This window comes from Anser anser (assembly GCF_964211835.1).
Source record: "Anser anser genome assembly, chromosome: 20".
Lineage (NCBI taxonomy): Eukaryota > Metazoa > Chordata > Aves > Anseriformes > Anatidae > Anser > Anser anser.
The window spans coordinates 6122661-6137279 of NC_139741.1; the positions used below are offsets into that span (position 1 = coordinate 6122661).

Consider the following 14619-nt stretch of genomic DNA (forward strand, 5'->3'; position numbering starts at 1 on the left):
TCACTTTGTGTTTCCCAAAGAAGGCTGGTCTGCCTCAGCCAGGTGGGGTTTGAATGCTGAACCACCGCCATACGCACAGATTAAATTCTCATTTCCAACCCTCCTGGGACAAGCAATGGCAAAAGTATGGTATGATAAGTTGGAGATGGACTCTCCTGTGCTTTTAGGGCAATTAACAGGAAAAAAAAAATGCAGTAAGTAACTGCAGTATTTCTAACGCTACGGGATACACATGGAGACAAGCTGCACTCCACCCCAGCAGAGCTGTTATTAGCATCTGCCACGCACAGGCAGCCAGCAGGCAACACTTAGCATCTGCCCTGGAAAGGGATTGCTTTCTGCTTGCATCCGCTACTTTTCTGTCTGCCACCACCACCAGTGTGGGGATGGGCAGGGATGGCCGGGAGCTGCGCGACGAGGGCAGCAAGGATGGCAGCCTCCTGTGGTCCTGCTCAGCCGGACCCTCTCCGAGGGGTGATGCTCCCTTTGGGGCCGTCAGTGAAATCGCAGGCACCACGGTGGGTGTTTAACTCGGAAAAGGGTGGCAGCACGAGGCTTTGCAGTGACCACACAGGTGCCACCAGGCTGTGGACCACGGCCATTTTGATGTGGCATAGCTAAGGTCAGAAGACCCACCATGGCCTGGAGCACCTGATGTCCCCAGTCCCCAGCCCCAGCAGCGGCGTGGAGCACAGCAGCTCCCAGCAAGAACCCGAGGGCTGCTTTTCTGCAACCCAGCCGCAGGTACGGAGCCTCAGGCCATGTGGGGAAGAGCAGAGAGGCTTGGAAATCGCCTGCTTTCCACTGCAAAGGTGGAGTGACTTGCAACACAGTCAGCCCTGAGGGCACCAGGCAATGCCCCAGCCTGGTTTTGGCAGCATTTGCTCCGTCAGCTGGACAGCACTGTGCTGGGGCAGCCCCGTAACCGAGGGGGAAAGGCAGTCCCCTCGACGTGACAGCCACCCACAGATCCCAGAGGTCTCCATCTCACAAAATCCCTGCTCTTCTTCAGCAGCCTGCTGTGCACGCACACACGAGGATGGGATTTTAATGAAGAGGAGACCACACAATTCCTCCCACTGGCGGTGGATTCGTCCTGGAGGCTGAGAAGGGGCCATTGTTGCAGGAGCTACAACTGCTGCTATCGCTCGCCCACCAACTCCCAACAGCAGCAGAGGATTTTAATCCACAAACATTCATTCTCTCTCTGTTTTCAAAAGGAAGGGCACATTATTCATGCATCAGGCTTCCCCCTGTAAAAAACTCCCTTTTTTTTTAAATTTGTGTTTCACAAAGGCTTTGCAGAGAAATGCAAGCAGACACTACAAGCAAGTATGAACGATATGAACGATCAGCAGCCAGCATTCCTCCAGAACAGAAATGTTTTGTGACCCTGATGAAATCAGGAGTGGGATGTTAAAAGATCATTGCTACCAACAATTAAAAGCTGCTTAACCTCCGTAAGTTCATCACAAAATCTAAACGCACGTCTCTTCTGCTCTATTAAAGAACTCCTGCTGTGCCAGAGCAGGTAGATCTTAGCCCAAATGGGATTTTCAAGTAAATTTTTAACACATCCGAAGGTTTTACAAGAGCAAGGGGGAGCTCAGGCTGACTCCTGGGTGTAGAGGAGGACCCGTGAGCACCCATTTCAGACTAACATTGCCTCTCACATAAACTCCTTCCTTGCTGCAAACACTCACCCTTTGAGCACTGTCTGGAAAAAGAGGGAAAACGCAGGCCTTCATTCTACAAAGGCTCAGTTTCTGATAAAATATTTCTGATGGTAAAATATTTCGGATGCTTTTCCCAGCCATTTCAATGAGAAGAGTCACCTGGCACCGAACCGGTGCTGAACTCTCCCAAGGAAGAAAACGACAGTGGCAGGAAAAATTAGGAATTTTCTGACTCTAAAGAAAAATTCCCAAGCAGCTTTGAGACCAAAGCTCAACAGGAAGCATTCCTCGTTGGCGAGAGGCCTTTTACTGGCGTGTTCCCACATCCCCTTTAATACCCTGGGAAACAAAGCAAACGGGGGGCACGGCTGGAGGGGGGCACCTGGCTGGAGGAGAGCCAGGAGGGGAGCCCCCGCTGCTACAAACGGGAGCTGGGAGCTCTGCCTCCTCGGGGGCAAAATACCTCCAACTTCTGGCAACGCTGGCACTGAAAAAGGAGGGAGCAAAGCACATTTCCAGCTGCCTCCAGAAGGCAAAAGGAGGCCTGGAGAGGGGCTTTAAGGCAGCTCCAGGAGGCTGACCATCCACGCTGAGCTACCAGACATCCTCCCCAGGCTGTTGCTTTGTCCTTGGGTGCTGCAAAACCATGTCCCCCAGGGCCAGGGGGGTTCCTACCCAGGTGCTGCTGCTGCCACCATGGATGTGGAGCGAGAGGAAAGCACCGCTGCATTTTCAGCCCTGCTCAGGCTGGGAAAAACAAAGGAAACAAGTGCTACATTCTGTCTTATCGTGCATCACCCCCTAATTTGCATGTAACATGAAAAGGTACTTATTATTCAAGAGCTTTTATGCCCCAGCTGAGGCAGGGCACAGGCAGCAATGCCCTGCATTGATGTATGCCAGCAGTGACAAACACCTGTCTACTGCATCGCCCGACGCACACCGGCACTCACAGAGGGACAGAAGACGCCAGCCAGTGTCAGACACTTTCACGATTAAACAGACCCTCCATCTCAGAGATTTACAGCCCATCCCAGTCAACTTTCCTAGCTCGTCCCAAGAGAAAAATGATGGATATTGAGTCATAACAGAGACAGAACCAGAGAAAAAAACACTGCCCAAGTGGCAAACCACGAGCAAAGTACACGAGGTGGGTGCGTTGGCACTGGGATGGGCACTGAGGTTCTGCGCCAGTGGGGCATCGCCAAAGGGTCTGGATCAGTCCCTTAGGCACATTAAAGAGGCAAAAAAAAATTAAAAAAGGCTTAAACTTGAACAGAATGAAGAAAATAGGTAACACACTAGAGTACTAAATCCATATTTAAGGTCCCAAGGATGTGATTTTTATAAATGCAGAAATCCCACCGGGTCACAGCATGCTTGTGCCACATTCCTCAACCGCAGCAGCTCCCTTTCCCCTCACTGACCTTCTCCTTCCTACCGCAGTTATCTTAAGCACCCAACAGCTGTTGTGGTAGCACCACAAATTAGTAGAAACAAGATTATTCCTCGAGTGAACCAAGAGCAATGCCATTTTTCCACGGAATGACATTTCAGAGCAAGGCATAATGAAGCCGGAGCGTGTTGAAGCTCTGACTGCGCTGCTTGTTGGGCGGAGATGAAAGAAGTCTCTGTTTAAACTGGAATTTAGCCCAACAAGATAGAGTGGTGAAACAATAAAGGGGCTTTTGGACTGAATTGGAGAGACATTGGCAGAAACTACACACGAGAGGTGGCTGCGGCTTCGGGATGGGGGAAATGTAGCGGTGAACATCATAGCAGCAGGGAAGCAAGAGATTACAAGAAAGGAAGCGACTGATGTGCCATCCCATCACAGCAAAACGCCCAACTAGAGGTTGAGAGGTACTGAGCAACCGTGCCTCCTTCTTGCATGTGCAGGATGGTGTCAATGAGGAGGTAACAACATCTCTATGTTGTTCAGATATGTGGGTCTCTACGAACAACAGGGCTCAAGGGATGCTGAGCCAACTCTCTAGGAGACAGGGTCCTAATCCTGTTTGGACCCCCAGTCCTTTAGTCCCTGGTGTCTATTTTCCTCCCCTCTTTTTCTGTAATCTTTTGTAAGACTGAGCTTTTTCACAGGATTAGTCTCTTCCTGTGGCTACAGATAACATCTGCTACACCAGGAACCAACACTCCCTCGGGACCATCAGCAAACACCTGGATACAAATCCTAACCCTGCCAGACTGCAGCTTCTTTTGCACTTCTTACTTCTTTAAAAATACAAAGCACCACAATTACATACGTAAGGCATAGTATTGCCAAAAACAAGGAGCCCTTTCCATTCCCATCAGACTCATTCAGAGGTTTTCGGTACCATGGACCAGGACGTTGGCGGCCAGGATGCTTTGCTGAGGACCCGGGTGAGAAGGGCACTGGGCCATTTATTGCTCTTTTTTTAATTAAACATTTCCCATCGTGCAAACACACAGCAAGCCCTGGCATGCACGGTGACATGTGCTTGCACGATGACATGTGCCTATACGTTAATTACCAGCTAATTAGGATATCTTGGAACAGGCTGTAATGGGGAAAGAAAAGTGGCAGCGGAGCAGAACACCTCTGGGTGAGCGCGGGGAAACCTGGTAACACGGCCACGTGTAGGGGAAAAGGAGCAGGGACAGGACAGGGACCATTGGGGTGGCTCGGAAAGCTGACTCACCAGGACTGCGGCTTCCTCTTCATGATGCCTTGGCGTCTCCACTGCGAGTGGGGGCTGAGGTGGTAGGTGAGCTGCCGGCAGAGCTTCTCCATGGCCCCAAGGGAGTCCCCCTCCTGCAGAGACAAGGGAGGGAAGCCAGGTAAGGTGGCTGCAGCGTGACTGTCCTGCCCGCAGGATGCTCCAACCCCAGAGCCGCTAGAAGCTGGCAAGTCGCAAGGCACCACGCTAAAAATTGTACAGGAAGGAGGACAAAAAACCCCAGCGATAGTTAGGGTGCTGCAAGGACAGGGCGTTTCACCGAGGGCCAGCACACACACGGACATTGCTCACAGATGGGATTCTTCCTTTGCAAATCCACCTCCAAGTGCGAGCAAAGCCTGCGAGCAGCAGCCCACTGCCCTGGTGGGATCCACGACCCAAACTCCCAAGTGTTATCCATCACATATGTGAGCATTGTTTGTATTTATGGGGTTTATCCCCAGCATGACCTGCCAGGAAGGTTTGTCCCGTGAGCGCACGCAGTGCCGTAGTCACTGCAGTTCATTCAGCAGCAGCGCCGTTATCGTTTGACACCACCTAATGGCTTTGGGCACACAAATTGTACAGAGATTGATTAAATAAACCAAACGACCCATCCATTACTGTCAGAACCATTTTACACAAAGACAGACGCTAAGAGGCTTGGTGAGCCTGGAGATCTCAGGAAGAGCACTCATCAGAAACTCTCAAAGTGGGTATTTGATAGGAAAAAAAGCATCAAGGAAAGCAGCGATTTTGGTGGAGTCGCCTTAATTCCAGTTAAAATTTCCATGCGAAAGGATAGTAAAATGAGAAATCATTGGTTTCAAAAACTTTAATTCTGAAACTTTCCGAATTTGGTCCTAGAATTTTGGTTCCTAAAAATAAACCATAATACAAATGCCAGCACCTGAATAGCTAAATCATGTCTCCTTTCAAGATCTCTATATACCAACGCATGATACGACTCTTAATGCTGTAAAATGTCTGGCTTGCTCTCTGAGAGATGACAAGCAGAGATTAAGCAAAGGAATAATTATACAACACGCCAAGATGTGACAATCTGTGGAATCTGCCTGGTTTTATGAAATTGCTGCATCATGAAACAGCTTAGAAAAGAAACAGAAACTGGGTAGGAAGCCCCCAAATCGGCACTCAGCCCGGGTTTGGCTCACCGCTGCTCTTTATACACACTGATTGCCCAAGATTTTGCCACAATCTGGACAGGGATGCTGATGAAGATGCCGTGTCTTTTCTGCCAGGATGCCAAATTACTGCTGCCCTCCTGTTCCCTCCCTCCAGCCCCGGCTGCGAGCTGCGTATTTCGTGCAGCGTAATTTATGCAATGTATTCTCCCACCTCACCTCGTAGTCAGCAGAGCAGGACAGGCTTTATAAAGACATTATAAATATTAAATTAACCAAGGAGCAATCTGGTTTTTGACAAATCACCTCTGGGTGTGCAGGGAAACAAATACATCAGGTTTTCTCAAGGAACAAAAGAAAAAACAGGGCAGAAGGGGCACATCAGCAGATGGCTGGAGCAGAAATAGCAGCATAGGGCTTTAACCCCTTCTTTTCAGCACCTCATTTATCACCATGACTTTAAATAAGGGTTTTAATCCCACAAATTTTGGTGTGGCTTCAGCCTAGGCTCACCCCCAGCAAGCTGAAATCTCTCCTGAAGGCCCTGCAGCAACAAATAGCTACAGCTCGAGACTCGAGATGGGGGAACTCAACAGGCTCGGCACGTCAAATTAGCAGAGAAAAAAAAAAAGGAGAATAATTTATTTCATGTTTTCCACTAGAAGGGCTGAAAACACATTACAGTCATTTTTTAATCAAGGACTCAAAACATTCGAGGCAGACAGCAACACGTGCTGCTCCCTCTCGATGCTCTCCCCTCTGCCAGCACAACCAGCAGCCCCAGCACGAGAAGAAAACGCCGTGGATTTCCACACCTAACCTGTGTTTCAGCTCCTGCCATTTATCTTTGGGTCCGTGAGCCATTTGCTGCCTTTCAATTACAGGGAAGCAAAAACATTTTGCATAAAACAGAGGGGAGAGAAGCCAGAGAGAAACTCCTTAGAGAAACTACAAATCAGGCACAGCTGGTGGGGACGCTGCGTGCCAGGCAGGGCTCCTCAGCGATGCTCTCCCCGTGCCAGTGCTGTTTGTGCTCCATCCTCCTGGCTCCTTGCATGCCAGCATCACCAACTCTGGGTCCCAATTTCAGCAGAGATGTCTGCACGGCCACAGCGGGTGCCCTGCTCCCTGCTGCGGTGCAGACCCCGCCGTCGAGACCCCCACCTTGAGCAGAGGGGGCTGCGGTGCCCCAGCTTCGAGATAACGGTGCCCAGCCCCATGACAGTGCCCAGCTCCATAACGGTGCCCAGCCGCATGCTGCTCAGGCTCAGCTGGGCTTTCCCCCGCCGCACCGCACGGGATGATGCATGTTAGGAAGGGAACGGCACACCAAAACGCGTGGAAAAAAAGCAAGGAAGCAGGCACTGTGCTGCGACTCCGCGCTGCAAATTGCCTCTGCCATAATCCTGGAAATGACAATTAAAATTATCTCCTGTATTATCCTGACAACTAAATTGTTGGGGAAGTGAAACGACTCCGCAGAGAAATACGGAAAGAAAAAAAAAAATAGCACAGGAAGTAAAAGCACCAGAAGCTTGTGCTGATGCACGCATGGCAGGAGGCTCCCCGGGAGCCCTCCAGGCTCTGGTAAGAGATTTTGCCCGAATCAGCTGCCAAACCTCCCGAGTGCTGTGTCCAGGTCCTTGCTGGAGGCTGAGACCTCGGCTTCCCATCACAGCCACCCTCTGAGAAACTGAGCACAAAGAAATCCCCCCAAGGGCACCCAGCAAACCACCAGCACCCCTGCAGCACGTTGAGGGGCTCCACAAAAAGATGCTAGAGCTGGACGAGGCACCTACTGTGCCCCATCTCCCTGCTTCAGCAGCCACGGCCAGCTCATCCTTCACTAGCAAGCTCGACTCACAAGTTCTGCGGGTACAGGGCTCCTTGTGTTTTGGGGTTTTAAAACGTTATTTAGATGCCACCGCTTCTCGACACAGCAACTCATGCCCCTCTGGTCATGGCACCACGCAAGGGGACGACAGGAGGGGCTTCTCCACATCGTCCTGCAGCAGGCTGGAGATAAATGCTCCAGTTTAGCACTGGGACGGATGCTCAGCCCATCTCAGAGGCTGCTCACTTGGTTGGACCTGCCCGAAGCCTCCAGGACCCCAGACCACCAGCAGCACTCGTGGCGCAGCGCTATTTTGGGGCTGGAAAAGGCTGCAGGAAGCCTCTTTTTGAGGAAGGCCCTAAACCTCCAGCACCTCCAAGACCCGAGCAGGAGCAAATCCCCCAAGAACTCAGTGGGGAAGGTCACGGGCCAGCCCTACAACAGCTCTTCCCGAGCCAGCAGCACCACGATACAGCAAAATGGGCTCCCCAAAATCACCCCCAGGCCTGACCCGTGTCCAAAAGCCACCCTGGGCTTCCCAAAACCTGCTTGCAGAAGCAGCGACGCAGCTGAAGCGGTGCCAAAGGCAGAGCTGGATGCCCGTGCTATGGTTTAAACAAAGGCTTTTCCCTGGTTTATTGGACAAGTCTATCAGGAAATAATTGAAGCTTGCACACACTCTCATGGGACCGAGCCCAAAAGCTTGTTTGGAAACCGATGCAGCAGAAAAAACAGTGCGGCTCGCTCGCCTGGAGGAAGTTTTAACCTCGCTTCCCTCAAAATGAAAGGCAACGGCCAGACGGGCTTCCTGCCCCCCCGCAGCCGTCAGCTCAACCTAGGGCTGGCTATTTTGGGGGCAGAGGGCACAAGTGGCGAGGAGGATTTATCTCAACCTGCAAAACCTGAAAGCCGCAGCACTGGGTTTTGGCAAACACTCCGTAAAACGATTTTCCTTGTAAACAATGAAAACTGCCATTTTTTTACTAAGCATGTTGTCTGCAAACAGAATCAAATTGTGGGGTTGATCACTGCCCCGAAATAACATGGAGGGACGAACCTCCAGCAAAACGTGGGCAGCGATGCCGATGATGTGGTGCTCCACGTCCACAGAGGACCCGGCTCCTGCTAGCGCTGGGCGTTTGTGGGAAATGGGAACGTGAATTTGTTGCTCTGGTTTCCAGCCTCTGGGAGGAAAATCGCAGGGCGTCTGCGGGTCGGGGAGATGCAGGGCAGCATGCAGAGCTCCTCAGCTTTCCCACCTGCTGCTGCTGGAAGAGGTCCGGGGGCTTTCTCCCGGCACCGCATGCACAGGACAGTGCACGGAGCATGCAGGGAGCCACGTGGCACCCGCTCCCCTATTTGTTTATCTCGGGAAGCTGGGAGGCGTTTAGGAGAAGCTGTGCCTCGCAGAGCACCTTTGTGCAGCACCTCAGCTCCTAGCAGGGCTCACAGAGCTCACGGGCAAACCCTGGCAGTGCAAGCATCGCTGCCGTCGGCAGCAGCCGCAGTTTTGGGGCAATGTCTCGGTTTCTTCTCCTCCGCCGTGTCCTGGCCGAGCTGGCAGAGACCCAGTGCAGTTCCCGGCCATGGAGGACATGATGCTGAGCATGAGATGGAGGAGGGATGAGGGGAGAGCTGAGAGCAGAGGCTTTCCCTGCACGGGGCCCCTCTCCCTGCCATTCCTCCTCCACCCTCGCCTGCCTCCAGCCCCTAGAGGAGGAGGAGAAGGCTGCTCGCTGCCGGGAGGAGCCGGAGATTCATGAGATTGCAATCCCTTAACCGATTTCAGCTGGGAGAAGGATTCGTGGCACACACCCCAGCTGCGAGACGCCGCCAGCCCCGCGCCCGCAACTGGAAAACGAGGAAGGGGCAGGAGCCGAGCTGGCTCCTGCAGGGGGACCTGCTTTGTCCCCACGCAGGGCTCACCCACGGCATGGGCAAGGAGCAGCTCTGAGTGCGCAGGGCACCGCTCCTTGTCCGTGCACTGCGCTGAGCCAGCCTCGGCCATGCTCCCTGCCGCTCGGCTGGCAGAGAACGGGCTGTGGTGGGCAGCAGAGGGGTGACACCACGGGAAAGCAAACGCTGCTCAACAGCAGCCGAATCCCTGCACGCTGGGTGGCAGCGACACAGCAGGCTTGGGACTGCTGCTGTGGGCACAGAGCTGGGTGCAGGGACCTGGTGCTGCCGGTGTCACCGTGCTGGGTGGTGGCAGGTCGGGGCGGGGGGAGATCCCAGGAACAGCCCCGTGAGAAGAGAGGTGGGTCTGGGCACTGAGCAGGTGTGGGTTTGGGTAGGGCTGGGAAGTAGAGCAGGGAACTGGGCTCAGATGGGAAGGGATGCACACGGCAAGCGGCACGCATCTGTCCATCCACCCATCCATCCGTCCGTCTATCCACCCATCCATCTGTCTGTCCATCCATCCATCTGTCCACCCATCCTTCCACTCATCCATCCATCCATCCTTCCACTCATCCATCCATCCTTCCACTCATCCATCCATTCGTCCATCCATCCATCCATCTATCCATCCACCCATCCGTCCATCCGCCCATCCATCCCCGCACGCAGCCCCACGAGCCCCCAGGGGCTGCAGCCCATGCTGCTCCCCCCAGCCCATGCCACAAGAGGAGCCAAGCTCCTCGTTCCCAAACCTCACCTCTGGGCTGCTCCAAAAGCAGCACGCCGAGAGGCAAAAAGCACCGTAAGGCCTTGAAATAAAGACGTTATTGCAAACTCATTTGTTTTCGCTAAGCACTGAATCGCCTGCGGCAGAAAAGAGCCCGGGGGGGCTGTGCTGGGGCCAGACACGGTGTTAAATGGGTCAGCGTTAATGACTGCAGAGCCCCGATAAAGAACTCGGGCTGCAGCACAGCAGGGCTCTGACCCAAATTAGAACAATTAGCCATCGGCCCAAGCCGGAGGAAGCGACAGGTTTTTGCTCTCATTGTTACCCAGCCCCATATTTCTGTCACTCGCAATCAGTCTCTGGGCAAAGCCGGTGCTGTGCTGCAGATCTCAACGTGCAACAGGCCCCGGATTGGCCCTCCAAAACCAGGACTGAATTAAAAATAATAATAAGTTCTCTCTTCCTTTTTTTTTTTTTAACCTTTTCCAACTTGCATCCTCTCTTTGAGGCTGCAGCAGGATTTGTGGTCGCAAATGCACAAAGCCACCAGCCAGGGAAACCGCACTTGTCCTGGGGGCACCGTTCCCTGCGCGTAACGCATTTGAGACGTTTCCTTTCCATACGGTTCAGTGGATGTTGACCCTTAAAACACGACCTATTTCATACCCATAAAACAAGGAGAAGCTGATGGATTTCCTTCCAAGTCCCATTTGCTTTATTTGCCTTAGGTGGTTAGCTAGGATTTGCCTTCCTACAAATAGTTTGGGTTATTAGGGGGAAGAAAAAAACAGCTGAGAGAAAAAACTATGCTCACAATGGTAAACAGAGCTATTACTCAATATCACGAAAACATAAAACAGTGAGAGATGCTCTAGGAAGCCCTAAGACGGATCATCTTAAATGGGTTTTGGCACGCATCAGAGCAGTTATTACAAATTAGCACGCAGCCAAGGAGAACAAGCCCCCAGTAAACCACACTGACGAAGGGATAAACTCCAGGGCTGGAAGGGAATGGCAACAAAATAAACCTGCTCCCACCTCGCTTACCTGCAAACACGAAATGCAAAATCCTGAGCAAAAGCCAGTCCAGGGAAGGAAGATTTTTCTTTGCAAAACCTCAGTGAAACAAAACTGAACCGGCCACCGTCTACAGAGATGAGCAAGGAAACATTTGTAGAAGGGAAGAGAAAGGTTTGGGCACTTGGGTCCCTCCCTACCATGTTAAATACCTCAGTACCATTTCGAGGGGCAAAGCCAGAAGTATGATGAATTTGGGGGTGACTTTTTTTTTTTTTTAATCTGGGAGACTGTGACTTCGTACGTCTTTGTACATGCAATTATGTGCATGGAGCAAAGCAGCCTGGCTGCTGGCGGGCTGGGTAACGGGGCAGCCTCGGAGCGGGGACGTCCCATCGGTGCCCAGGTGGCACCCAAACGGGGCACTCGGTCTGGCTGAATGGGGACAGGGATGGTGGAGGGGAGCCTGACCTCCTACAGCAGGATCCTGGCGTTCAAAGTGGCCTCGAGCTGGCTCCTGGGCTTGTCACCAGCCAGTTTTGGGTGACCTGTGTCCTCTTCTGTGACACCTCTGTAATGACTACAGCCCCGCAGCGGGCGTTCCCCGCACCCTGCTCCCCGGCCCCAGGCTTTAATAAAGCCAGCACTGCCGAATTTACGATGCCTTCCCTTTTGATGTAGTCACGCGGAGCTGAGGTCATCTAATGGGTTTCTGGTTTTCTTTTTTTTTTTTTTTTTCCCCTCCCCTTTCAAAGCACAGGGCTAAATCGCAGCCTACTGTTGCCTGCAGACATCTGCCCGGCAGCCACCCTGGTGAGCAGCGCCAGATTTGCCTTTTGAAGCCCTGATGGAGTTTTCTCCAGCAAACCGACCTCCTCCCGTGGGACCAGGAAGGCTCCAACCCCCCTGTGTAATAAGAATGAGGGTGTTCGCAGAAGGGCTCGCTGTTTCTGGGCTGATCCCCTGGATCCTACCCCAATTCCCGCAGGTACACAGCCCTGGGGCCGCACGCTGCCTGTGACCCTACCAAGACTGGGGCCAAGCATGTTTGTCTGACCAGCATCATCCTACAGCTTCTGTAGGGGAAGGATGAGCCCCAGAATTAATCTGCATCATGAAATGGCCAAGAAAGGACCAGCTGGAACAGAATGAAGGTCTCCAGTACGAGAAGAGGCGTTTACCTTCTTACAGGAAATATGCGTTTTTTTCAGTATGGGAAATTCAGATTTGGGATTGCTGACCCTTCTCTCAGCATGGCTCCAGCGGCGAGCTGACCGCAGAGTCTGTCCCAAGCTCTGCTTACATCCCCTTCCAGCCATCCACAGAGCAGCAGGAGGCTTGAAATTCAACAAAAATAAACCAGCTCCCAATTTCCCACTCCACAAGGGCGCTGGGTGGTGGAGTCAGCTCCAGGGGGTGCAGGATTTGGGCCACAGACCTACAAACAGCCAGCAAGACCCTGGCAGAGCTGTCAAAGCACCATGCACCACACCGCTCCATACAAGCATCACGAGGCTGCCTGCAAAAACCTCCATTCAAAAATTTTAAACCTTTCCGTCTGTTCAGAAGCTCTTTATGGGCTCCTAAAAGCTGTTTTAATGGAAGAAGAGCAGAGTGAGAGCTGCTGCTGGCAGTGCTCAGGCCATGCTGGCTGTGCTGATGCAGGACTGAGAACTCACCTAGGATGATCAATTACAGGGTGATGAAGACCCCAGTAATTAAACCCTGCCTTGACCTAGCCCAAATTAGGAGCTGGTGATGCTGCAGCAGTAGCAGAGCACTGAGAGCGGAAATTTGTAGAAACGAAGAGAAATGGAAACCAATTTTGCAACCCAGATACCACCATAAGAAGTGCTCAACACCTGCCTGGACGAAAGGCCAAAGTGCAACGCGTCGGATTCGGTGTTGACATACCGAAATGAAAAGCAATGTACAGTGGGGCTTATCAAAAGAGCCAGGAGTACAAGATGAATGGGATCGCAGTGACTCAGGAAGTTATTCAGGAAGATTCGGGAGTAATATTACACTTGGACTTCGGAGAAGCAATTAAAAAAGGCAATAAAATTCGAGGTGAATGATGGCCCTGAGGGGAGCATGTGAGATAAAGGGAAATTGCAGAAAGGAATATAAAAATCTGGTGCGAGATATACTGGAGGGCACCCAGCTTGGCTCCGGCAGCAGAGGATAAATGAGCAGCGGTCGAAACGATGAGGGGAATGGGGAGGGATCGGTGGGGGGTCTGCACCCTGTGCTGCAATGCCCAGCCCCATCCTGCTCCCAACAGTGTTTTCTCACCCCACAGACAGCAGCAGAGCCATGAGGACGGTGCTGAGCACAGAGCTGCGTGTTACGGGATTCATCCTGATGGCAGAAATCACTGCAGTGTGGGCCAGGGTGCTTGGTGTTAAGCCACCCCTCTAAGAGCAGAGCATGCAGTTACCCCTGGCCCAGCAGAACAGGTGAGGGAGGGACCAAAAAGCCAAATTCCCACCCCAGGTCAGCAGAAGGATGCTGAGCCCACACCTCCCAAACTCTCAGCTGAGATGCCCACAGCTGTGACTGGGGAGGAGGCTTCTGAGCATCACCAGCTCGTGCTCCTGCCACACGCAGGAAGATCCTGAGCCAAGTATGTGGGGACCCTCCGCATTGCCATAAACACAGTTATGAACACAAAAGCCACTGAGGTGCCAGCATTGATCCTGAAGGGTCGCAGGACCACCCTTTTAATCACCGACCCCTCTGGCTCCTTCCACCAGGTGCAGGGAGTGACCGCAGAGCCAAGCAAGCAGCTCAAAACCCAGGAGCTCCGTTCATTACGCTGGCAACATCTCAGCAAACAACCTCGCGAGGTAATCCATATAGCCGGGGCAGAACGGCGAGGGCAGAAACCAAGCAGCTTTCTGGTGATGGCTCACTTGTGTGTGTCGCGAAGTGGGGAAGGATGAAGATGTGGCACACGGAGGGGGACGGTGCCCTAGGACGGGGCAGGCAGCCGAGGTGCGAGGCACCCAGGGCCACGGCGCGCTGCAGAGCGATAGGTGCAGGATGTCGTGCAGTACGTCCGTGTCACCTCCCACCACAACACCCCAGCCAATGCGTCTTGACAGCCCCAGCCTGCCCCAGGTGTGAAAGCCACAGGAGCAGGCACTTCTCGGGGGGAATCGCGTTGGGAACCGCAGGTCGGAGCCCGGTGCCTGCTTTTGCTGCTAACTAAAGGGGAACGCTCGCCGTTCGCTGCACTCCGGGGTGAAGCCAGCAGTAAAACATTTGGTTATTTATGTTGCAGATGTAGGACATCACGGAGGATTTTCCCAGCCCAACAAGTCTCCTGCGGAGCCTGCCTCTCAGCCACACCACGCTGGGTCCCACGGGAAGCAGAGCTCAGCCCACTCGCTATTTCTGTCGGAGGCAAGCAGAAGCGTCTCCAGGACGCTGCTTCGAGTATTTACGTGGTCCCGTGCGGGTTCTCAGACCCTCGCCACAACCTCTGGGAGCCTCGTGATGTGCACAAGAGCCTGGGAAGGGGAGACAAAGTCCCCATTGCATCAGTGCCGGTCACTCCCCGCTGCAGGAAGGCACAGAAACGTGCACCTGAGGGCAAGGACACGGCCCTCAGAGC

The 14619-nt window shown here is 53.0% G+C and overlaps 1 protein-coding gene across 2 annotated transcripts in view; it reads right to left on the bottom strand.

Annotated features, from left to right (window-relative positions):
• LRRC75A (leucine rich repeat containing 75A) overlaps positions 1-14619 on the bottom strand; it is an 86162-nt gene that overhangs the window by 36444 nt on the left and 35099 nt on the right. For both annotated transcript variants that reach the window (XR_014574296.1, XM_083806574.1), the window contains exon 3: positions 4361-4473. Coding sequence is in view for 1 of the 2 variants with exons in the window: in XM_083806574.1 (XP_083662700.1) it covers positions 4361-4473 (113 nt within the window). In the remaining variant the exon portion in view is untranslated. The remainder of the gene's footprint in view (positions 1-4360; positions 4474-14619) is intronic.